The sequence below is a fragment of the Perca fluviatilis genome, chromosome 11, assembly GCF_010015445.1.
Source record: "Perca fluviatilis chromosome 11, GENO_Pfluv_1.0, whole genome shotgun sequence".
Taxonomy (NCBI): Eukaryota; Metazoa; Chordata; class Actinopteri; order Perciformes; family Percidae; genus Perca; species Perca fluviatilis.
In genome coordinates this window covers 26,854,998-26,881,372 of record NC_053122.1, presented here as the reverse complement: position 1 = coordinate 26,881,372, position 26,375 = coordinate 26,854,998, and the positions used below count along the sequence as shown (strand labels likewise).

Here is a 26,375-nt window from a genome sequence, read left to right as displayed (position 1 = left end):
CTATTACTTTCTTTAGGCTATCCATTATTCGTTTGGTTTATAAAATGTAAGAACATTGTGAAACATGTTCCTAGAGCCCAAGTTTGTTTTGTCTGAAACTTAATCCAAAATACAATAAATGTACTATTTTATAAGATAAAGAAACGCATCAAATCCTAACATTTGAGAACCGTGGACATTTTTTGCTTGGAAAATAATTTATCAAAACGGTTGTTAATTATTTTCTGTAAATTGATGAATTGACGGAAGAGTTGCAGCTCCGGAGCTACTGGACAGTACAGTTGAAAGTATGGTGGGGGTCGTAAAGGGAAGGAAAGTATCAAACCAGCTCAAATAAATGCTTTTAGTGTTAATTATAATTAGTGTTAATTAAAATAACCCTGTTGAAGAATTACTGCAGTTAAGAGGTACGGTGTGTACCCGCCTGGACATATCCATTTTAAATTCCCAGAAATATCAATGGGATTAGACTACTTGATTCAATCTAAAAGAATGATTAATTTACTTGTTAAACTATTTGTCAGCACTGGTTGACATTCTCGTTTTTCCTTAATTTAGGGGAGGAACGAACTTTGATTTGACGTATTAACGTGATTTGACGCATGTATGGACTGTCAGTGCGAGTCGGGGGCGGAGGTAAACAAGATGGCGACAACCTGAGTAGCAAGAGTAACACGAAGAGTCCGAAAATTTAACTGATAGACCCAAGTGTAATATTCGCTTCACTCAGGAAGGACACAGACGAAATAAAACCCGAAAGATTCATATGGATAAAGGTGAGACCCGGCACCAGGATTGGCACCAGCTTGTTAGCTAGTTAACTAGCTACATAGCTAGCTAGCTAGCAATTTACATTGTAATCTGAACGGTTTGCTAGGCATCGCCACTCCGGTTAGCTTGCGTTTGTGTTTGGTTTGGTACTCCGTTGTAGGGGCTGGTTTGGATACTGAAGCTGATGTTCGTTTTGCTATTAGGTGAGCATAATACAATACAGTCAGAAAACAATTCCCTTCTGCTATATTGCCGCTTCTCCACCGGCAAATGAAGTGAAGTTGGCTAACGCTAATCTTAACGTCAGGCAAAGTTGGCTATTGCTAGCTTGCGCTGCATAACCACCGTTGGCTACAGTTGTGTGACGACGTTTCGGTTATCCTACCCAGGTAATCCTCAGCCACCTTACATTACTTGCTGTTGCTTTAAAGCAAACTTATGCGTTAAAATCGGCAATGCTAGCAAATGTGTGTGATGTTATATCAATGAGCCACAAAGTAAGAGTGTATGTTGGCAGGCTAGCTAGTTCATTCAAGCAAACGTGCTAGGTTAGCTTACAGCTAGCTAATAGTTAACACTTTATTTATTTATTTATTTATTTTTTTTTTTTTTTTATCAACTGAGCGACAAAAGTGTCAAATGTAACTCACATACAACTTGAATTAAAGTGGGGTGCTAAATATGTACTTAATAATAATAATAATAATAATAATATTTCCGTGGCTGATGTGAACCTCACAGCAGAATGGAAACCCAGTAAGGTTAACCGGTCAAGTGTCATGTCTGGACAGTGTTTACCAAAGAGGGCTAGCTTAGTTTAGAAACGAGCGAAAGCTATACTTGTATTTTCAATAATGTTTAAATGACCCTTGTTTTCAGGCACCATGCAGTAGGAACAGTGGTGGCATGGAGGACACCTGAAGACGGTTGGACATATTGGATGGCTCAGTCGACCTCCATGAGCCGGGCATATACCAGAGATTGGGCTGATACTGCTGCATGCGTTTGGCTGTAGAACTGTGCTTGGATCTAGTCCAGCTGTACACACTTGTTTATCCTGAGGAAACCTATGCTGTGAAGCATGGGCCTTTGACAGAAATGCTGTGCTGCATGGCCTTGAAGAAGGACTGGTCGCATCTACCTAAGGCTGTATGGTATTAAATTCATATAAAAGTTATTTAGACTAAAGCAGAAAAGAATAACATTCTAGAATCACAATTTTCTTATTTATGTTCAACTGCACATGTAGTACAAAATGCATCGTATACAGCACTAACTTGGCACTGGACCCAACAGATTCTTCTCTTCTGTTTGCACCTCTTAAGAGAAAAGAGCCCTAATGTTTACAAATTGGGATTGATCCCCCACCTCCTCCCTCAACTCTCAGGCCTGATTATTCTCTCACCCATGTTCAGTATTTTGTAATTCATCTGTATTCCATCTTGTGGAATTAAAACATTCGGCTCAGTGCTGAAAGGTTACAAGTGGATTACTCTACAGCAGCAATCATAGCTATTTGCGAACATTTTTGCACAAGAGGCTTAAGTTGTGGCTACCGAACTATCAGTCATGAGTACTGGCGAGCTGCATCATCTTGACTATCTAAATGAAAATGAACTGATGGAGATGGATACTTTCATTCACCGCATTGACTCTACAGAGGTGATCTACCAGCCACGAAGGAAGAGGGCAAAGCTGATCGGAAAGTACTTGATGGGGGATCTGCTAGGGGAGGGATCTTATGGCAAAGTGAAAGAGATGCTGGACTCAGAGACACTTTGTCGCAGGGCTGTCAAAATACTGAAGAAGAAGAAGCTGAGGAGGATTCCCAATGGAGAAGCCAATGTGAAAAAGTGAGTGTTTTTCGGGTTTGTCAACCTGTTTTTTTATTTTTTACCCTTTCTCTGCACTCTGACGGTGTCATAACAACATTGTTACTGACTCCTCATCTGTAATGTGATTTATGTATGCTAATGTGAAGGGTCTTTGCAGTTATGGATAGTCAGTTATCCTGAGATACAGTAACATTTCATTGACTGTAATGCTTGCTCTTAATATGAGTTAAAGGGATACACCACCATTTGTTGAAATAGGGCTTATCACAGTCTCCCCTAGCTGTAGATAGGTGGGCCAACGCATTTTTTGTGCATGCATCGTTTTAGTCCGGTGCAACACCGGCAGTGCCGCCACTAGTTAGCTTAGCGTAGTGAATGGAATCCTATGTTGCCTGTTAGTATGTTGTGAGTAAAAGTTAGCCAGCAAAAGACAAAAAAACAACCTAATTACTTGCACTGAGACAAAAAATGCGTTGGCCCACCTATCTACAGCCAGGGTAGACCGTGATAAGCCCAATTTCAACAAACGGTGGCGTATTTCTTTAATTCATTTTAATAATCCCCACTGAAAATTTAACGAAGACAGTCAACTGTGTTTCTTATGACTGTGCCACAATGACAGGCCGTTGATGCCTGTCCCACTTTATTAAATTCAAATATTTCACTTGAAATTTCTACTACCTTAGTTTTAGTGTAAATACCCAGATAATACTGTTTTGATGATTTACTTCACTTTCTACAAGAAGTGTTTTTTTTTTTTCTCATTTAAAGATGCAGTAGGTAAGTCTTATAAAACTAACTTTCTGTCGTATTTGCTGAAACTGACCCTATGTTCCAGTAGAACTACATGAATTATGTAAAAAAAAAAAAAAAGACAGCTCCTCTGGCACCTCCTACACCCTGTAGTGCCATTGGCAAAATTCCACCGCTCCCGGTCGATTTTCTCCAATCAGGGCCACAGGGGTGGTCTATCTGCCTGTCAATCACTGCTCAGGCACACGCATATAGCGTTCTCCCCTCCCCCCTCCCCGGACATGAGCTGCAGAAAGGTTTTCCAAAACTCCGTGAATAATGGAGTGGCTTTTCAGAGGTGGCGTGGCTGCAGGATTTTAAAGATCTGAAGAACGATGCAGACGTAGCCACATTTCCTCTCAACAGGTAACATAATTACCATGAATGATTTATCTTTCACTTGGTTATTAGTAGTCAAAAGTCCACAAAGCTACGTTGGTGAGGATGATAGTAACGTTAGCACAGTCTGATATGATGCTGAACTGGCTAACGGTAGCCTGCTAGTTAGCATCGTTTTACTGTTGGTGAGTAAAGTTAACGTTGTGTTGGTGTTTAGTTATTGAACATGTTGTCTGACATGCCGGCAGTTCTGTCAAACTCCGTTGTGTGGGAGGGGCTTAGGAGACGGTTTGGGCTGCAGCAGAAAGGGAGGAGGGACTGAGAAGTTGTCGATGTTCAAATTTGTTGGCAAAGTCCTGGCTCTTCACAATCTTACCTACTGCAGCTTTAACTAGACAAATAAGCCAAACTTGTCATATGCATCATCATTTCACACACTTTTAAAGAATAATTTATTATGGCTGGATCCGGATATTCGTTTGATGGGTAGGTATTCGATTTAAAATTTTGGGATTTGAATATTCAGTTTTTTTTACTGTGATGTTTTGTCAGTTTTAAGCCGCTAGCTGCTGGCTAATTTATGCATAGCTATGTCATCCATCTCAGCCAAGAATGGAGAAATTTTGCTTTACGAGCAAGCAGTCTGATGTGTGTAGAGGTCTGTATGGTTATACTGTAGCGGCCTGGTGTCGTTTTCATGCGATTTGATAAATGTAAACATAGTACGAACATTCATAACGCTAATTCATAAACACTGCGTCGGTTGTCACTCGTTAGACAGGCAAAAACGCAGGTCTTGCCATTTATTTGCCTGCAGCAAAAAGACCAATTCAACTTTTAGAGACAATCGTGTAACCGGAGATCAGGCCCGTCTGTCCATATCGTGGCGTGAGAGTCCCGTTACTGTAAACGGGAAACATCACTGCCTCTACCGCTGCAACAAAAAGTTGTAAACACTGAAGGTAAAAAAACGAAACGCAAACACTGAACTGCCAAGGAGTAGGCTATGTGTAAACAATAGGTGACTGTGTCCTGCAACAACAAAGCAAAAGTAACTTCAACTCACGCTTCATCTCTTCTTTTTCTTTTTCTCTGCTGCTTTCACGTGCAGTCGAAAATTTTGACCCCCGCCTGTGCTTGCGTAGTTCGGATATATTCGTTATGGTATTGGTACAGCCCTTTTATGTGCCATTTCTTCTTTATCTCTTCTGGTTGAAGATTAGGTCCCTGTTAAGTAGTTTAGTCAGAAGCAACGCTCTGTTTCACCTGTAACCACACCAAACAGTGATGTGAAGTTGCACTCGGCACACCCTAAATACACTTCTGCATCAGTGTAAGAACTCCGGTCACTGGAGGCCAACAAAAAGACCTTTTAGCCTTTTTGTTTTAAAAACTGTGCCTAAAAACAGTTTAACAAAATGATGATATACAGTAAATCAGAAAATATCTTGGCTTTAAACACTCATCGCAGCAGTTGCCATTTAGTCAGTACTCAAAAGTGTTACGGTTCAGTACCTATTCATACAAAACAGATTATTTGTATGGTTAAGTACTGACTAGCTAGGTATGAAACTAGTTTGACAACATGCACAAAGTCTTAGCTTTACACACAAACCTAGAGCTGTGCCTGCCTTTAACCCTTGTGCTGACTTTGGGTCACATTGACCCGTTGTCAATTTTTCTTTTATATCAGAAAATATGGGACGTAGAAAGCGCTGAAAATATGTAGAAGAAAAAAAATGTCAAGGTTGACGGGAAGACAACACAAGGGTTAAATATTCAACACTCATAATCTGACACAGGGCAGGACTGCAAAAAGTCTAAGCCTCTGTCCTTGTTTAGGAATATTCGTGGCCTGAGGGTAATAGCTCCTCCTGAGTCTCTGAGTGCTGGCCTGGTGTATTCTGACGTATACATTATACCTGACCTCAACTGGAAGAAAATGCTGTTACCTGGGTGGTTTGGAACTGTAATTATTCTCTTAGACTTTTTAGCCAGGTAAATATCCTTTAGGCAGGGTAGGGCATGGCCTAATTGTATTATTGTATGTTCAGTCGATCAAACCACTCTTTTTCAGGCGTTGCGGTCCTGTTCGATTCTGTTTCCGTATCAGGCAGTGATGTTCCCCGTCAGGACGCTCTCAATGATGCAGGAGTAGAAATTCCTCAGTATTTGAGGGGATACCTTAGCCTGGCTGACACCAGACCCTTCTCAGTTGTGACTGAGAGTGGGTCTGGGAAAGCTTCATTGACAGTTCATTTCCAAAGGGGCGTCACCAACGGATGCCACTCAAATGCCTCTGGGCGCAATTGGATAGTCCTTCAACCAATCGGACCAACGATCCGGGTGACGCTTTTCACATCGAATATCCAACTAAAAAAAATTTGATTCTGGCTTTTGGTGTCGTCCCTCCACGCCCTACTTTCTCCTTGCATGTGTTGCATATTGCAAACTTGTTATCTTCTGCACACACGCTGAAGAATTTCCAAACAGACATGTTGGAGGTTAATTCACGAGGGTCCCTACATGTGCGAGAATAGCGCGGACACGCGCTTCACACCGCAAGCTGGTACGCACACACACACGGCGGAGAAGTTGAGAGAAAGGAAAAAGAGACCGAGTCCGTGTGTGCGTGCGTCCTTGAGAAGGGAACTGTAACTGGTATAACTTATGTTGTCAGATAATTGCAGTATTGACCTGCATGGAATCGGCATATGTCAGACTGACCTGCGGGTCGCCGAGCACGTGAAGCACGGCTTCGGTAGCCGTCAAGTTGAATGTAAACAAAAAGCTGCTCTCCGTCGCTGCGCTATCCTCGTCGCGTAAAGCCCGCCTCAGCGGTTGTGATTGGTGTAGAGCCCGCCTCAGCGGTTGTGATTGGTGCCTCAATTTTGAGGACATTGGAAATGGGTTTGAATGGGCTCTTCGCCAGACTGACTTGCAGAGCAAATCTCAAATTTGCCGGAAGTTCGTCAGGGTTTACCCAGGCTAGGGATACCTGACAGTTTGCCTCAGGCTACTAAGGAAGTATCTGCAAGGTCAGGCCCTTGGTGATGTGAGCACTAGGGCTGCAGCTATAGATTATTTTAGTAATAGAGTATTCTACCGATTATTCCATTGATTAATCGAGTAATCGGATAAGAAATACTTTTGTTTTATTGAAGAGCAATAATTAACAAAAGTTTGGTTAAATTTTTGGAAAAAGCAACATTTTTATTGCCTACATTGCTTATAATATCATATCTCAAAAAAATTAACATTAAGTGCATTCAAGTGCCAAATTACATTGTTTTTTTTTAAGATTTTTTTTTTTCAAATGATAACCTCAAACTAAGGCATAGGCCTACATTAAACATACATAAACATTACATTAAGTTGTGCAATTTAACTTTCAGTTTCAACCTGAGACTGATCTGTATATAGGCCTATATGTAAATTTTAGTTATACTAAACCTATTTTCATTTATATATTTGATTACAATGCTACACAGCTCTGTTACACTTATGCTAGTAGATTGTTGATCAGCTGTTTCTCCGTGGAGAGAGAGAGAGAAAAAATGGTGCGCAACAATCAGCTGTTTTTCTGAAGGGATAGTCAACGCGTCAGCTCTTTAGATCAAGTTGTGGTCACCACTACGTATTTTCTTGTCTTTGTTTTTGGTAGTAGTTGTGTTTGGTGTAGTTTCATCGTCCATACGACTCTGTGATTTACTTTTGTCGGGTCCGCTTCGTGGAATGGAGGATTAAGTTAGGCTCCATGTTTTCTGTTGAGATGCTAAATCACTGACGTCGTGCTGTTATTGTGGTAAGCTAGTTTGATTTTTCGGTAGACATACTGTACAGAATTTTCGTTTTAATTACATTTTAACTGATTCCAAACTTTGGACACTTTCTGTCGTTTTCTCCAGCCTCTCTTAGCCCCTCGCTATTTACGCTCTAGCATGTGTCGCCAGCTGCAGACTGAGCAGCGTCTGGTGTGCGACAGTAATAATGATCCGTGCGGAAACACCGTCCGTCAGCATACAACGTTGGTAACATTGATTTAACGAAGCTTCGAGGCAAGTCATTTTGCATCGAGGATTTTTTGTAATCAAATTATTCGAGTTATTCGAGGAATCGATTCAGCCCTGGTGAACACCAAGGTACATGAAGTTGTCCACCCTCTCCACTGAAGACCTGTTGATATTAAGGGGGGGGGCGTAGTTTCACCCCTGCTTCTTCCCAAAGTCCACTATCATCTCTTTAATCTCACTGACCTTCATGATTAGGTTGTTTAATCCCAGGTCCTTGAGCTTTGTGACAAGCCTAGAGGGAACTATGGTGTTAAATGCTGAACTGTTGTCAAAGAACAGCAATCTCATGTAGCTTCTTTTTTTTTTCCAGGTAAGATAGGGTGGTGTGGAGGATGTGTGCTATGGTGTCTTCTGTTGATCGATTGGGACGGTAGAAAAACTGTAATGGGTCCACTGTGCTGGGTAGTAAGAAGCAGATGTAATCGTCGAGCAGTCATTCAAAGCATTTCATCACTACAGAGGTGAGAAACCAAGAGCAAACAAGAGCAGGCTGCTCTTGTTTTTTTTTTGGCAGACAAATGATGGTGGACTTCTTTAAGCCCGTGGGTATGACAGACTAAGCCAGTGATAGGTTGAATATCCTTGTGAACACCGGCGCTAGTTGGTCAGCACACAGTTTGGGTACCCACCCACTGATACCGTCAGGTCCTGCTCCTTCTTGTATTCACATGATTGAAACCCTCCTGGTGTCCTGCTCAGAAAGGGAGATATTAGCGAGAGCTGCACCCACCCACCCATCCATTTACCTCCTCTTCAGCTACGCTGTTTGCAGGCAATGGCCTCAAAGTGTTTATTTGCATTAATGTGCATTTAAATTAATGCGTTATTTTTAAAGGAGTTTTTTTGTTTTAGAGAATGTTCTATTTGTTCCCGGCTCTCGGTCTGTCTAGTCTTTCTTAATGCCTCTGTGATTTGTCTGTCATGTCTACATATTCAAACTTTACTTCGGCATCCCCCATTTCCTGATTAGTATCAGAAGTTTTAATCACACAGTAGTTTATTAAATATTACTCCAGTCTTTTGCTTTGGGCCTGTGCTAATTTTAGAGGCAGCTTTAGAAAACTGTCAAAATGAGTTCACACAGAGAGAAAGAAGAGCTGCAAGATGGCGTGTTTTTAGGTCGCAGTCACAACGGCAGTAACTGCTCAGTTAGAATAATTGTCGGGATTGTAGTAGCTTCTATTAATCAGATATCCAGAGTAACTTTACTGAAGTCTATCCCAGAATATTAGGTTAACCATTCTTAGATTAGCAACTTAAAGTTAAGAAATACCTTCTTTTTTTTTCCCCTTCAGTCTCCAGTTTGTTGAGGCTTAAAGCAGTCTGTCAGCAGCTCAACAGTAGCAGCTGCAGTTCTTCCATCAGTGTCTGCACTGGATCCCTTCAGCCATAGTATTGTTTTTCACTGAGAAGTGTTTTCAGAGCACTAACAGCTCTATCCACCATTTGTTAACATGCTGAAGTCGGGTTAAAAAATAGACTTGAAGCCTAAAATGACACTAATTTAAAGTGTGTTACATGCAAGCTGTTATGTGGGTGTATGCCAAGTGTTGCATATAACTAAAGTGTTCATCTTTCTTGAGATGGATGAAAAGGTAGTGCTTGTAAAAAATTGACCAGAGATTCATTTTATCAAAGTCACTAGAAGTTCTAGGTTAAATACACTTGTATATGCAAAGTCCAGTCGCTGGTGTCGATATCCTAGTAAAAACTACATATGAAGACAAGAATATTTCAAGTGTATCTGTAATGTGAGAAAGTACCAATAAGGAGAAGCATACAAGAACATTTAAGACCCACTTAGTAAGGTCAAACATTAAAAAGTCTTTGTGAGAAGGCCACTAGGAGGCTTAAAGCTAGGTTTATGATAGCCACTGTGTTCCCGGCATGAGGTGCGCGAGCCATAAAATGACGTTACAACAGCTGTTTCCAGTGCGAAGGCTCCGCAAATTGTCGCTGCGCGTGGTCGTGCACCACTGAGTTTTCAACGTGGTGGGCTGGGAAGACTGGCCGAGCAGGTTTGCCTCTACAAACATCTGTATGATTCTTCATGTACAGACCACAGGGAGTCAAACAGCCTTAAATATGTGGTCAAAGAGAGACTGGGAAAAGAAGAAGCATTGCTGGAAAAACATGAGAGATCACTTTGTCTAAGCTAAAAAAGCTTAATGGAAAGAGTGCTCTTAAGGGCCGGGACACACCAGGCCTATAATCGGCCGTTGGACAGTCTGGCGAGGTCAGTGACTCGAGTCTGTTCGGTGTGTCCCGTGCCGTTGTCCGTCTGAGGGGCTGTCGGCCTTCATTTTGGCCGACCTGACATGTTCAGTCGGCGGCAGGGCAGTCGGGACTCACCCGGAAATGGCGAGCGGAATGAGCGTGACTAGAGTCTCTCAAAATCTGACGAAAATCTTTTAAACTGACCTTTTTGTTGAGCTGAAATGAAGACAGATTCAGCAACTGCATGGCCTATTTCTCGCTTAAAATGTTTCAGTGAACTATTTTAGTACAATATGAGATCGTATTCTGAACGAGCCACCATGAAAGGTTTTCATTTCTTGGGCAACAATACAGAGTAGCGCCGCCTGCTGCTATGGAGACGTATTACGTTTCTCAAGGTGGTGTTGCCTCAGTGTGTCCCGAGGCAGTTTATTGGACATCGGGGACCCGACTGATCATCTTGACTGGCTTTTCTGTCGACGGTTGGCCGTCTGGCTGGTGTGTCCCGGCCTTAACAGTGTTACAGGCAGACAGTAGGTTCGATTTGGGGATGAATCACGTTAATGATTGGAGTAGATGTTTCACGGTATGTCGGTGTTTATCATGGATGTGTTTACTACTGTTGCCTTGCCTGCTTTCCTTTACGTCTGCTCTCTTCTTCTCTACTACTCCTTGCTTATTCACAGATTCTTTTGTTTGTACGCCCTCTGGTGTTTGAGAACACTGCAACGAACAGTGCGATAAGTAGGGATGGACCGAATATTCGGCCACCGAAAATGGCCCAAAAGGGCATTTTCGGTTTTCGGACGAAATACTTTTATCACCGAAACAATACGGCCAAAATGTTGTGATGACGCAAACAGAAACCGCGACCTGCACGTGTGTCAGTACCCGATCCGTTCCACCTGCAAGGCGTCTCCTAAGCAAAGAGGTTGAGACGGACCACGGAGTGAAAACAATGAAAAGTACGCTCTTAGAGTCTGTCAGCACACGTTTCAGTGAGATCTATTCGGATCCTCTGCACTTTATCGCGACTGTACTTGATCCGCGTTATAAAGACCATTACTTGGATGCGGAAATAAACGAGAAATGATCCAGGCCGCGATTGATGCGGAGAACCCGCGTGGAGACGGAGACGGAGCAGCGCCCAGCGCAGGAGGAGATCAGAGCGCAGAAAAAAAAGTCTCTCTGCACCAGATGAGGGGCATGCACCCTCGTTGTCTGATATGTTCAGTGAAATCCTGCAAGAAAGTGCCTCTAATAATAATAATAATAATAATAATAATATAACAACAACAATAGGTAAGCTATTCTGTTCTTAGGCTACTATATACTGTATGTGACTATCAGATTGTAGCCATATTTCTGCTAGATTTTTTTTAATTAAACTTTAATATTAATTTATACAATTGCAATGCCTTGATTTTAGTAAAGTTAGTACACAGTCATAGCCATAAATGCAATGGTACTAATAATTGGCATAATTTCTTTCGGTGTTTCTGTTTTCGGTCTTGGTTTCCTCTTTTTCGCATGCTACAACTGAAAAAAATCTCACATGACATCTTGGTTAGTGTAATTAAAGTTAGAGGGTAAAATGAAAATGGCAAAAAACAAATGGAGAGAAATCCTTGAGGAAAACCTAGCGCTGTTTGCAAGAGAAGTGAGACTGGGGAGAGCCAAAGCTACATAGAAATTACTTAAAAACAATTAGATTAATGTCCTGGAATGGCCAACCCTAAGACCAGGCCCCAGTCAAATACTGAAAGTCACAGTTCCCAAGTTGAGCAGTTTTGCAAAGAGGAATGGTAAAAAAACAACTAATGTTCACTGTTTATATGAGTGAGATTAGTAATTCAAAATGTTAAAAAACAATTGAAGAGGGTGAATATCGGGCATTGTACTTTGGATGGAAGCTACTTCAATTAAGAAAACTGATCCCACTCCAACATTTTCTTACTGTTGCCATCTAATGGTACCGTATACCTTGTTGTATCATCCTGAAGTCCCAAATATTTCTAATACCATAGATATTTTTTTTAACTTCCCCTGGGTGACACGGTGGTTAGTCTGGAGCTATGATCTTGCTTTTCTTGTTAGGTGTGTTTTTTATTTTTAATCCTGGCTATATTTATATGTTTAGGACAAATCTGCAGTTGTCGCTCTGTTAAAAAGACCACACTAGTGTTCCTCATCTGTCTTACTTGGTGGAAGCCTTATGTTTTCCAGCCGGAGAAAGCTAGATGTTTCGAGCCTGTAAAGGCCTGTCTGTGTGTGGATGCTGTTGTAGCCCCCACTCTCCCCAACAGCCTTGGTTTAGCATTCCTGTCTGCCAAACACTTCCTGCTTTTACAGGGTTGCTATGGGAATGGGCATGCTCATAACGGCATTGATTGAGCAATGCAACTCCTGTTTCTACGGCAAAACCCCAAGAATGCCATGCCCTAGTTTGGAATGACATAATGACAGGAGCGCACACGGACACACATCCGTGCACTAAACTAGACACAGACTCTGGACCAGCACAGTGTAGACACAGTTTTTTTAAATTTTGCCGCTTTGTGCCAGAGTAGCTGCCATATCGCTGAGTGCTGAAATCCTTTCCGCTCTGCAGCCTGTAGGCCTTGAACACACAGGTCCATCGACACACATTTGAACTTGGAGACTGCAGATGGACTGCAGCAGTCTTGGTGACAGCCCGCCTCTGTTTTATGATTTGTTTAATGGAAACAAGCAGTGATGCAGATGCAGCTTGGTTTGCTACATTTCAAACATCTCATCTGCGCTTGCTATTCAGCTGCATAGCAGAGATGTATAGCTTTAAATTATGATATTCATTATTCCTTACCATATTTTAATCATAATTATGGTTTTATGTGGGGTTTTTTTGTTTGTTTTTTAACCAGTGCAGTGATGCAGCAGTAACTGCTTGTGTGTGTCTGTGTGCAAGCGCAAGGCTGACTAGGCCCAGAATATCCATTTGTCAGTAGTAAGATTGTGTATAAGGCAGAGGACTGACACAGCTTATAAACTGCAGGGTGACTGATAAGGGACAAGTAAGCTCAAACGTGGTTGTTGTGAGATTGTGTCAAAGTCACACACACAAAAAAAGGAGACAGATGACTCCTCAGCACTGTAGGGGCTTCATGGTCTTTTGGCAGAGGCCCGCTCCCTTTTATTTATCCGCTTTGACTCGTCATTGCGTGACACATCAGATGTGCTTTGAGGAGGGGTAGGGACGATATACTTGTATAAGAATTAAGATTTTTAGAATGTTAACCCTTGTGTTGACTTCGGGTCACATTCTTCACATCTTCACATTCAGTTTTATATCAGTAAAATATGGGATGTAGCAATTTAAAACGTTGGAAAAAGCAAAAACAAATGTCAAAAACGGCGAAAGAAAATTAGTTTTTTGGAAGGGTTGTACACAAGGGTTAATATGCTCACAGAGACCAAAAATGTATTGTTTAATTTTTGGCAGTGGTGTTGGTTACATTATCTTTTCTCCACACTACATATGCAATGATGACAGAACTCTGCTGCGAGCACATAGGTCCATCATGATGTCAGACACAGTTTGGGTGGTGCTTCTAACTATGGAAGAGGGAAATTAATTTAACTCACATTATTTGCTAGCGGAGAGACAAATTGGATCCAAATCTAATCACAAAATTCTCTTCCCAGATTGTTAAGCAGCACTTCTGTATTTCATATGTGGGTGGTATGTCTTGGGAAGTCTGTGGTTTGTACTTTGTGCTCTTCCTATCCAGATCCAAATTAATTGGTGTCCCCACTCACAGCTCTCTAATGAATGTTGAGTCTCCTGGGTGTTTTGTCATGCTTGTGATTTAAACCTCTTTTCAGGTAGCGAAGGGAACTGTCAGATTATGTCTTTCTGAGACTAGTGTAAATGACTGCTGCAGCTACACTCCGACAATATCAAGTCTTACAGTATCATTCCTGCACTTCTGTTTTCTTTAAATCACCTTTTAGAAAAGGCTCACGTGTGTTTGTACTCTTAATTTAATGGATATACAAATGTAGGTGGTTACTAAATCACAAAAAGAGACAAAATGGCACCTACTGTATCGTGAAATGATATGGGATTCTGCTCAACAGATCTCAAATCAACAGCTTAATAGAAATGCCAGTACTGTAATAAAACCAATAAAATACTTGTTCTCTTACTATACCTAGCCATATTAGTGCGGTTGTGCTGATGTATGGCAACTGGCCTTTATTCTACGTTCTCAGCAGATATGGGCTGGTATTAGAATATATGACACTCCCTGTACGTTTGCTTGAGTCATCTTTTGCATGTTTTTGTTCTTGTGTCCAATGCCATTTATAGGGAGATTCAGCTGCTAAGAAGACTCCAACACAAGAATGTGATTCAGTTGGTGGATGTGCTCTACAATGAAGAGAAGCAGAAAATATATCCTTGCGTTTTAAATGAGTGTACATATGAGTTGATTTTTGATAGTTAATGGTTTTAAATGTTAGATTTTAATGTTACAGTTCAGGAGGATTATTTCTAAATGCCTACATATTTCCATTTGTGACTTATCAGCTATATAATGGGCTTACTTTATTAAAGGATCTATTTGTTTGGTTTGGTAAATCCCCTTGACTCCTGACTTACGTATATGGTGATGGAGTATTGCGTTTGTGGGATGCAAGAAATGCTGGACAGCGTCCCAGAGAAAAGGTTTCCAGTATTTCAAGCTCACGGGTAAGTGTCTTTCCCTCCCCTCTCCCTCTTTCTCTCAGTCTCGCTGCTATATTTAGATTAACCCTCTCTGCAGCCATTGGTCCAGGCCTAAGTTTAGATACAGACTGCAGGGCCTCTACTGTTAAAATAACTGACCATAGATTGTGTGAATATGTGGTCACTGCTGGAAAGCCACTGATGCTAAAGTACTAAATGACAAAGGTTCATGTGACCACAGCGATAAATTGTTTGATATGCCTTTTTTTATTATTCTTATAGTATGTAACACTTCCACTCCTCTTTAAATTGTGTCCATCAACCCCTCTGTTTCTTTTTTCAGGTACTTTTGCCAGCTCTTAGATGGCCTTGAATATTTGCACAGCCAGGGAATAGTTCACAAAGACATTAAACCAGGGAATCTGCTGCTGACCACAGACGGGGCACTTAAAATCTCGGACCTGGGAGTAGCAGAGGTGAGCCCGGGCCGCAGCATAGTGTTTACCATCCAGGGGAATTTATTTTTTTTTCTTTCTTATTTTCACTGCCAGATTTCAGCTAATCAAACAACAAATTCCTATTTTTTCCTTTCCACACATTTCAGCTAATTGGTAGTGATAGTGAAACTTTCAAAGTAAAAGTGGTGTTGCATAAGAAGGAAATGGCAAGAAATTATTCATTATTTGTGGTTATAGATATAAAGAAACACTAACTCAAATTCTCACTAATATATAGTTCAATCTATATTTTTCAGGCCCTTCACCCATTTGCAGAGGATGACACATGTCGCACCAGTCAAGGCTCTCCGGCCTTCCAGCCTCCAGAGATTGCCAATGGACTGGACACCTTTTCAGGGTTTAAAGTGGACATTTGGTCTGCTGGAGTAACACTGTGAGTAGTCAGAGCATCAGGTTGCTCAAGCTCTCATAGAATGCTTTAAATATTATAGCATTTTAAAGGCCCAATTATAGACAGAAGATCTGCTAAGTTGTCTTAATATCTGACAAAATTAGATATTGTTTGCTTGTGGTACTTCATTGATTGTAATGGAAAAAATGCTGTTAATGCTTGTCCTTCCTTCGTAAGCGTGGTTTATGCTTCTGTGTTAAATCTACAAGTGTGAAGATATTTTGTTAAAGCACCAATTGCCAACCCTAGAATATCGCCGCAATATCGATCTTGAGATATTTGGTCAAGAATATCGTGATATCTGATTTTCTCCCTATCGCCCAGTCCTACTATCCTCATACTGGTCATTCTGTGTAAAGATTAGTGTCTCATTTAGGGGAATATATGGGACACACTGCCTACAAGATACAGAGAGGATTGAGAAGTAAGGTGTACGTAGGCATGTTATACTATAGAAATAGCTGTAGTAAAGTGCCTGTATGGTGCTATTAAATTTGAAAGAATAGTCAAAGATGACACCACTACGTCGCCTCTGCAGCTTGTTCTAGTCACAGTGAATTAGGGCAACGCCGATAAAGCGGTTGCAAGTGTGTTTACACTTTCAAAACTCCACGCAGACGTGTACTGCAATATAATGGCATGCTGAAAGCGGTCACAGTGTGGTTACACTTCCTCTAAAACACAAAAACAGAGTTCTACATAAAGGATAAATAGGTTTGGACTTATTTTACGACTGAAATTGTTACAAATGTTATTACAGAGAGAAAGTACGGACAAAGGTACCGCCAGTTACCAGTATCTGATCAAATGATCAAATTATGATACACTTATAGTACTTTTTGACTCCTTCCATCAATTCAGATACAACATTACAACAAGTCTGTATCCGTTTGAGGGGGACAACATCTATAAGCTATTTGAGAACATTGGAAAAGGAGACTACACGGTTCCCGAGGAGTGTGGACCCCTCCTGTCGGACCTGCTGCAAGGTGAGTGTGGTATAGAGCTAAATGTTTTTAATAAAATAGTTTGTTCATCAAGGTTTGTTGCTGTGATTACAAACGTATGGGTGATTCATAGGTCAGCATTGGATTAATCCATTGAGTGTCATATTTTTGTCATAGCAGTAGAGGACTGTCATGCATCATCAGGCAAAGTCATGCACTTATTTTAACAATGGTGGTTTGCTCTTAGTATGTTTTTGATGATTACAAAATGCAAGTTTGTCAATCGGGAGTAAAACTTTGAGATGGAATTGGTCAGATATGTAGTGAGAGCAGTAATAAATCGCAAAAAAAGTCCCAGCCAGTGGCCGGGTTAGCTCAGTTGGTAGAGCAGGCACACATATGTGGAGGTTTACTCCTCCACGCAGCGGCCGCGGGATCGACTCAGACCTGTGGCCCTTTACTGCATGTCATTCCCCTTCTCTCTCCTCTTTCATGTCTTCATCTGTCCTGTGGAATTAAAGGCCTAAAATGCCCCCAAAAAAATAATCTAAAAAATATAAAGTCCCAGCCAGTCGCACAGATCTTTTCTGCATGCATCCAGTAGGTGGTGCTGTGACACTAAAAGTCACTGTGACTTCTCAGCATGGAGGCTTCCTCCAAATTGTAGAAGTCCCTCTAGCTGTTGACGTAGTTCCCATTGATCTGGAGCCAGCAGCAGAATACTAAACACATTATAGTCAGGCGTTGCTTTTCCTGACTGGAATGCTGCAATGTTTGCTTGTTGTCCCTTGTAAAAACAGAGTCAAGAGTCTTTTATAGTTAAACGTATTATCGGCTGAATGGATGTAAAATCCAAAGGAATGTTGGGAAGATTATGTTTGCACAGACTAATGAAATAATGAAGCTGAATGCCTAGTATTGTAGCTTGTTATCCATCTTATTTTACTGTACTTGTTGTCACATGGAGGGATTTTGAACAATGCCTTAACCGTGAATAGGTGGGGAAAAAACTGCCACATTCTGGTGCTGTTATATCTCACAGATTCTCCATCCCCCATTTTGTGTGAGCATTTGACGTCTGTGTGTGATGACGCAGCACCTGGGAGATAGTCAGTCCATAATTACATGGTCTAAAATAAGCCCAGTGCCACAAAAGGTGTCCTTCAGAAGGCACAGCACTACTATCGGAACTCTGCATGCTGCCCCTCTCTGCCTGCTGGGAGACAATTACATTATTAGGTCTGGATAGGCACTGCATCACTGCTGCCTTATCACACTGACATTCTGCTTTTCCCACAGATTCAGCTCACATTATGATAATTGAGGGACAAAATCTTCATTACTTGGTACAGCTGTTATGCTACTCATATTGATGTTTCCTTACTGTACCTCATTGACTCTTTAAGCTTTGCAGGATGCTTTGACACACAGTGATGAATGAGTTTATTATGAGCTTTAATTAATGTTCCTTGAATAAGTTTATCATCTGTCTGCGGTTATCTCACCCCTCACTGCTGCAGCCTCCCACCACTTTTTGTTAAATACTTAACAGAAAGATGACGTGAGTGGAGAAATTTAGTCTTGTTGTGATTGAATAATCACATAATCTCATAATGTTTTTCAGGAATGCTTGAGTACGACCCTGCAAAGAGGTTTTCCATACAAAATATAAGGCAACACAAGTGAGTGATTTATCGCATTTATCCCATGTAAAATTACGTACAGCTCTTTTAAAAATAAATGGAAATGTGTGCAACTCCTGGCCTACAGTAAGTGCTTAGAAAACCTAATTGAAGTCTGATTTGTCATTTACGCATTTGCATCTGCCTGTCCTTTCTAGCTGGGTGCGTAAGAAACACCCTCCGTCTGAGCCCCCTGTGCCCATCCCTGCCAACGCAGAAAGCCGGGATCCTTGGCGGAGTATGACCGTGGTGCCCTACCTGGAGGATCTGCACGGCTACACAGAGGAGGACGATGACGAGCTCTACGATGGAGAGGATGAGATCATATATACTCAGGACTTCACAGTGCCGGGTATGTGTGGGCTCAGACAATTCTTCAAGTTGAACTCGAGATGGATTTAAATATCTTTTTGTTTTTTCTAGTCTCTCATTGCCAGACCTGTTTCCACAGCGCACTTTTGAAAACTCCACATAAAAATATTAAAGAAGTTAACTGTTCACACAATACAGTAACGTAAGCTATTTAAACTTGTTGGATACATGGTTAAAAATAATTTTCTCTTACCAGTGTATCCCCGTGTGAACTTCAGCAATGCCCACCAATCGGCCCCTAAACGTTTCAGTTCTACTGTATAGTAAATGCCGTAAACATTTTCTTTGTAAATCTTGTTGATCCAAAATTTCTTCAAAACTTGCAATTTTCAGCATGTAGCTTACTAGCTCTAAATTTGTGCGCCGGTTGTCAGGCAATTTTCCTGGAAATGTAATTCCATTGATCCAGACTGTTTTTTTCAACTTTGTGTGGTATGAGAGCAATCAGTGTTTAGTAATTGTATTTTGTGTTGTTTTGGTTTGTCCTTATTCTTTCGGTTTTGACTTTTGAGAAGACGAGGAACTGTCTGTTGTCTCATTGTTACCTATTTCCTCTTGTGTGACAACGCTGAATAGTCCTTCTTAGAAATGTGTCACAAAAAAAGACATTGCTGTATAGCACCAAACCTCTTCCTTGTGTCAAAAATGTGGTTTAAAATTAACGTTTAAAATTTCAACTTCTAACTAACCCACATTCAACTTTGGCCTCTCACTTAAAGCCATAAAAACCACACTCTATGCATTTCACTGGAAAGTGAAAAGCACTAACAGGAATTACTGCTTATTTCTGTTTATATTAACATTATGGTAACACCGCTTGTACGTTCTCATTTTGGTAGTTTCCCCCATTGATGCTCATGCTCTTTTGTTTTAGTGGTTGAAAAAAACTTGGACCATTGGGGTCTGTGTAATCAGAGTTCAAGGCAAAGGTTGGAAATTAGCACCAGCCAAATGCTGGTAAAATATGCAAGTGGCTGCTAGATTTGCTTCACTCACCAGCTAAAAAAAAAGTCTAAAATCTATTGAGTTGCAGGTGGACAAAAAAGTAAATTTCAACTCTACAGGCATAAACTGACCATTAAAAATATCCAACACTACAATATCCAAAATGAACACTATTAGACACTGTTTTTGTACTGTATGGGACCTGAATATTAACAATTTTCCATTCCACATCACACAAAATGAAATTGTCACTTCCACGACTTACTGAAGCTGCAATGAGGTAAATAAAGGCTTACCAGAAATGTCTTTCTATATTAATCCTGTTAATCAAACTGAATTACCATTTCACTTAAATTCATTCAGCCTGACATATGTTCATGTTAGCCAATTTTTTTTGGAAGGAGTTATTTTGTTTTGTGACATTCATCCTGCCAATATCTTTTTCAGTTGATGCATAAGCTGCAGTAGCGGTTTCCAGGATCACTTGACTTAAAGGAACACGCCGACTTATTGGGAATTTAGCTTATTCAACGTAACCCCCAGAGTTAGACAAGTCGATCCATACCCTTCTCATCTCCGTGCGGGCTGTAAAGCTGTCTGACGGCTGCAGCGGCATCAGCCCATAACAGAACAGGCAGGTGAATGGTTCCAGTAATCCTACTGCTCCGAATAAGTGACAAAATAACGCCAACGTGTGCCTATTTACATGTTGTGATTTGTAGAGTCACAGCGTGTACAAAAAACAACGTAACATGAAACACAGCCATTTTCTAACCGTAAACAAACCGGGAACTATGTTTCGGAGGAAGAATATAGTAGTTGCGCGGAGTTGATAATCCCGCAGCAAGCCTGTCTGAGAATATAGTTTCCCGGTTTGTTTTACGGTTAGAAGATGGCTGTGTCTCATGTTACGTTGTTTTTACAGCTGCGCTAACAGATCACAATCAACATGTAAATAAAACTATGTTGGCGTTATTTTGTCACAATTCGGAGCAGTAGGCTAGTTGGAACCAGTCACCTGCAGGATCTGTGCTGGGCTAAGCTAATGCTGGAGCCGTCAGACAGCGTTACAGCACGCACGGAGATGAGAAGGGTATGTATCGACTTGTCTTACTCTGAGGGTTACGGTGAATAAACTAAATTCGGCGTGTTCCTTTAACATGTTCCACATTCAAGATCATAGAAATTATGTCAATTCAAGTATTTATTATTTCTGTACATGGACTCAATGACAACTACAGCTGTGTCGATGTCATCCACACTTTTTTGCAATTTTTCTTTCGGTGTTTTTCGTGAATGTAGGTACATAGCTGGCTACATCTTAAACCCACCTACTAAGCTCTGATTGGTTGACTGTTTACCTATAAGAAAATGGTAAACGATGCTTAGATGTGCATAGATTCATAAGGTCTAGTAGTAACAGGCTACACTGTAAAATAATTCATTTAGTTTTAGAACATACTGCAACGAATAGATAATAGCATATTTATATTTGATTTGGTTTGTTCTTGACTTCTTTTATCTTTTCCTGCAGAAATCAGATCCTTTGTGTTGCTAGGCAACAGCTGGTGATAATGAATGCAGTAGTCGGTGTTGAGTATCTAGAAGTGGTGCCCCACATAAAAACAAAATAGAGCTGCAGAATGTGAATGAAGTGATCTAAAAATAGTCCAGTTAAAATGGTTTTGGTATGCAAGTATGAATGGTTTTCAAGGGTTCACTCCCACACATGCTGAGCACTGATTCATAGGATGCTTCATATAAATGTAGTATGGTAAATTAAACAGTATGACCTGATGTTTCTCTTAAGCAGTAACTACATCTACCCGTACCAAAAATCTAGTAGCCGGTATCGAGAAGTACACGATACTCGATACCACGGTGTGTAGAAGAAGAAGAAGAAAAAAGAACTATAATACATACATTAATTCCTTTTATTTAAACATTTGAACGTTATAAAAAACACAACAATAGTGACAACTATGGATGTCATGATACCAGGGACATGTTTCTCTTCTTTCAGTGTCAGTTGTTTTTTAGTTTGAACTTTCTGTTACTGTTTGGTGTGGAGTGGAGGGGTTTGAGTGGAGGGGGCAAGGAGAGCGTGATTCACATGTAATCTGGAGAAAACGTCTGTTATGGAGCCACAGCCCGCTGCTCTGAAGCCTGGCATCCCAACACAGCCAGCGTACGGTAACGTCTTTCATTTGTTTACCTGGAACTCCCAGAGAGCAAGCATGTTTAGTTCGGTCTATTTCTCTCTGCCGTCGTTTTTCACATAGAACCTGTCTGGTTAAAGTTAACTTAACTGACGTTCTAGTGGTCCGCTAAAATGAGCGCTAAAGTTGGCTAATGTCAGCCATCGTAGTTATTGTTGGGCTGTGACAGACAACGGCAGAGAGAAACGGACTTACTTTCTGTTTGGGAGCTCCAGGTGAAGTCGTGAAAGCCTTTGCTGTAGATGTACGGTAAAGCAGTGCACGGACATAAGGTGCTCTGTTTTTCTGTGCTGGTGGGCGTTCTTCTTCTCCAGCATTTAGCGGCAGACTAGAACACTTGTAGGCTTATACACCAGCTACCAAGAGTCTGGGTCTGCCGAGGTTCCTTCCAAAAAGGGAGTTTTTCCTCGCCACTGTCGCTATAGCTACTGCTAATGCTTGCTCTTGAGGGAATTACTGTAAATTGTTGGGGCTTTGTAAATTATAGAGTGTGGTCTAGACCTACTCTATCTGTAAAGTGTCTCGAGATAACTCTTGTTATGATTTGATACTATAAATTGAATTGAATTATACTGCCCCCGTCAGATCTGGAAGAGTTGCGTCCCCAGGTACCTACTGTAGAAAAATGAGTACCGTCACGTTTTCAGAATTTTGGTACCAAAGTACCGGTTCTCGTAACATCCCTATCTTACCGCTTTTGATATTGTTACAGTTTTTACAGTGTGGGAAGTCATTTAAAGGTTATCACAGCCCAAGCTACACACACACACACACACACCCACACCCCTCTGCACTTGAAATGAACAAGTCTCATTAAGGTTAGGGCCTATTTTTTTACTCCGTTTATTTCCTGGTGTTGTAGGTTACTATTTCTCTTGTTTCTCATGGTTCTCTGACCTGACATTATGCTGGTGCTGCTGACAAATGAGCTTTTTAAAGGTCCCCTTCTAAAGAAAACCTGTGTTTACAGTTTTTACAGCAGCAGGTCTGTGGTAATTCCCATCCATGTAATCGCTCGGTGTGCACTCTTGTGCTTTTACTGCACTTGCTCAATGAAGCAGTGGTCAAGTCAACACTTGTGTGAAACTATGATGGATTTGTTTTGAGCCTAATGTGCGTGTCTTTAGGACAAGTGGCCGAAGAAGCTTGGGGTCAGGAGCATGCGGACTACAGTCCAGCTGTAGCCAAGCCAGTTTGTGTGAACGGGACGGAGGGTGGGTCTCTGAACAGCAAGGCCAAAGCCGAACGCCGATCCTCCTCTTCATCCAACCCCTCACGTAAAGGAGTCTCCACAGCCAGCAAGATCCGCAAGCTCTCCACCTGCAAACAGCAATGACCCCCTCCCCTTCCTCGCTCACCAACAATTCACGTGGTGAGTGTGTAGACTGTTAACAAAAGTTCTGAATTGTGCTTCAGAAGTGCTAAGAAGACACCTTCCATACAGTAGATGGAGAAAAAAGATTAACAGATAAGGAGAACAGATGAAAAGATAGGAGGGATGAGAATGTGTTAGAACCGACGGAGATGAGTATCAGTGAAGAGTGGAAGAGAAAATCAGGGAGGAGAGAGTGTTGATATTCAGAAAGCAGGGCTCTGACTCACCGCCACTCCGCAGGCAGACTCATGGGCGGTTTTCTATACAGTCACAAAAACTAAATCTGGACTCGTCCGATCATGGAGCATCACTTTTCTACTCCGTTAGGATTCACCTAGACTATAGCCTTCCAGGGGTTAATCAGTGGCCTTCAGTCAGGCGAAGAAGTGGGGCAGATTTATGCTGCAAGTGTACACCCAATATAACAGGTTGTCCTCCTCTCTTTCCAGTTACCACCCACATTTTGTTCTTTCAATCTCTTGCACACACAAACCAGTCACGGTGTGAGGCTGTTTGTCATGAGTGCAGTGCAGAGGAGATGCTGTGCATTAATTTGTTCAGGCAATGACTCATCCTGGTTAAGATAAAGTGGGCTGTGGATGGGATGTTTATCTCTCTCTCTTTCTCACCCTGTGGATGAGTCTTTCCGTGTTAACGGCACCAATTAGTACTTATGTGTTGTAATTCTCTGATACTTTTAACTAAGGCAAACTTGCTTTTGGACATGACATTTGATGAGCTTAAACTTGGCCTAACGTCCGTTATACTCTGTCCTCCATCTCTGTCCCTCTTAGGTTGATCTCTTCCCCGTCCTTCTGTGTCTGGATTCCTCCCAGTTGTGAGAGAAACCTGCTGACGTTAATGCCCCCATACCTCCTTGGACCACTGGCCTGCAGAGTCTTTTGAAGATGTGGTATGAGTGACGGGGAGGAGGACAGCATGAAAATGTTCTTTTTGCTCTGAGACTGAGGCACTGGCTGTGAAGATGGTGTTTTTTTGTTTTGTTTTTTCTCTCCCATATTTTGGCTCCTTTCAACTCTTGTCATCCAGTTCTTTCAAATAGTCATTTCCCCTCACCATCCTGTCATCCTCTTCGGAGGGCCAAGTGTTGCACCGGACGTTACAAACCCCATCACCCCTGTACCCCCAGCCATCAACCCCACCTTCTGTTCCTTTGACTACCTTTGTTTTTACAGAACCCTGATGGCAGTTTTAAGACACATTGTGATGTGTAAAAAAAATTAAATAAAAAAAAAAAAAATTAAAGGAAAATTAAAGAGAAAAAAACAGATAACACAAGTTATGAATAATTCTATATTTAAATCTATAATGAGAATAATTATGATAGTACTCTACTACCACCAACATGAAAAAAAAACTGCATGCTGTACAGAGCTGGAAGAAAGGGAAAGTGGTTTGTGGACAGACTGACAGACTGAAGCTTTGAGATCCACTGCTGACCTGTTGGGGATTTTTGATTTCCATTTAGTTATTTTTTTTTTTTTTCTTCTTTTTTCCAATGAATATTTTTTAATTATTATTTATATAAAATATGTCCCAAACAGGCTATTTTGTTGGATGATCCTTTTTGTTTAATTTTGGGTTGAGCATATTTTTTATTATGAAATACTCCTCAGTGGTTTATGTCCTGTTTTTTTTTTTTTTTTTTTTTTTTTTTTAGCGTTTTATTATTATTTGACCTGTCCTTAACGAGGTTATACTTTGATAGGAATACTGCACTCGTCTTTCTCTGATGTTATGCTTTGATAGGAATACTGCACTCGTCTTTCTCTGATGTCTGCAACTAGATTGTAGTCCGATCCCAGAACATCAAGAGGCCGATGCGGCTCGGCTGCAGGCGGTGTGCCGTCACCAACACCCAGTCACCTGTTTTCCAGTGATGCTCTTTGTTGGGCTGATCACAGCAGCCCTGCCCCCCCCCACCCCTCCCCTCTTACGCAGCCAGGCCCATCGTCAGCCCCTCGCTGGGAATAGATCAGAGAGCAGGTGAGTCACAACTCTGAGGGAGGGAGAGAACAGCGCTTCCCACGTCAGCAATGTCAACGCAGAGATTCTCCGTTCAGCAAGACATACAAGGAAGGATGAAGAGATGGCTCGCTTAACAGGCCGAAGAGCATTTCAGCGGTATGATTAGTAATGTCAGGACCCATTTTGCTTTCTGTTCCTCATGGTAATGATTCTCCTGTTAAGACAGTTCCTCACACTACATTAGCTTACATGAGTAATATTACAACAGCATAAAATCCCAGCTTGTGGAGTCACTTTTAGTTTTTCACTTCTTTTTTTTATTTTTTTTTATTCAGAAAAAAATGTTTGATCCAAAATGAATATGCACCTCAGTTGGTCCCAAGAGGTCAAGCCTTTTGTCAAGGCTCCAAGACGTTGAATTTTCTGCACTACTCGTTTTACAATAAAGCAGATGGTTCACCATGAATGAGAATAAATACATGAGTTTCATAACATACATACATAATACATACATACATACATACATACATACATACATACGTACATACATACACGTACTGTAGCTCAAACCCAATTATGTGACCGGAAAAAGGGACAAGCTGTACCTATCCTCGCAGTTTCCCAGGTGACCTTATACATTTTAACATGCAGCAACGTTCTCATGTTGAGATGCAATTTGACATGAATGCCGAACGAGTAATTACATTTCACGTCCATACCTGCAGACAGAGCGTGAAAAGACAGCTTGTCAACCTGTGATTTTAACGTGAAGACTGAGGATGTTCTTAGAGTGTTACTTAACAGATAGGGCTGCCAATATTTTATATTTTTCTTAATGTCAACAAATAAAGTCAATAAGGTGTTAGTTTGACTCTCAATACTTTCTGACTTCCCCAGCCCGAAGCCCATCCTTTTCCTACTGAAGACAATTCTTTAGAAGTGGGTGACAAATGTATGCTTTTATTCTTTTAAATCCTGAATGATTTCCTTAAACAGCTGGGTACTGTGGTTTTTAGCAAACACTCCTCCAGTGGGAGTAAGTAGTGCAATTTTGGGGTAATATTTTCAGCTGTGGATTAACACATTTTTGTGCATATTTATGATGTATGTGGGATTCATTTGAAATAAATGTGGCTGTGTTTGTAGCAATGAAAATGTTACCCTAGCAACATGTTTTTTGCTTGTTTTTTTAATATACTTTA

General features: G+C 41.1%; 1 protein-coding gene across 1 annotated transcript; it reads left to right on the top strand.

Annotated features, from left to right (window-relative positions):
• The first annotated feature begins 605 nt into the window (after nt 1-605).
• On the top strand, nt 606-26,038 carry stk11 (serine/threonine kinase 11). The gene is made up of 11 exons (XM_039814506.1): nt 606-776; nt 1,651-2,624; nt 14,379-14,462; nt 14,670-14,759; nt 15,079-15,211; nt 15,490-15,626; nt 16,506-16,633; nt 18,216-18,273; nt 18,432-18,625; nt 22,937-23,181; nt 23,979-26,038. Exons 2-10 carry the CDS (start codon nt 2,341-2,343, stop codon nt 23,143-23,145), a joined length of 1,317 nt encoding a protein of 438 aa, XP_039670440.1. The 5' UTR covers nt 606-776; nt 1,651-2,340; the 3' UTR covers nt 23,146-23,181; nt 23,979-26,038.
• The last annotated feature ends 337 nt before the right edge of the window (nt 26,039-26,375 follow it).

What these genes read in the sequence shown, in the direction of transcription:
- stk11 (XM_039814506.1), top strand. Translation starts at nt 2,341, where the DNA reads ATGAGTACTGGCGAGCTGCATCATCTTGACTATCTAAATGAAAATGAA. An exon ending in AATGAAGAGAAGCAGAAAAT is followed by an intron (nt 14,463 to 14,669) that starts ATATCCTTGCGT and finishes CTCCTGACTTAC; the next exon opens with GTATATGGTGATGGAGTATT. An exon ending in CCTGTCGGACCTGCTGCAAG is followed by an intron (nt 16,634 to 18,215) that starts GTGAGTGTGGTA and finishes AATGTTTTTCAG; the next exon opens with GAATGCTTGAGTACGACCCT.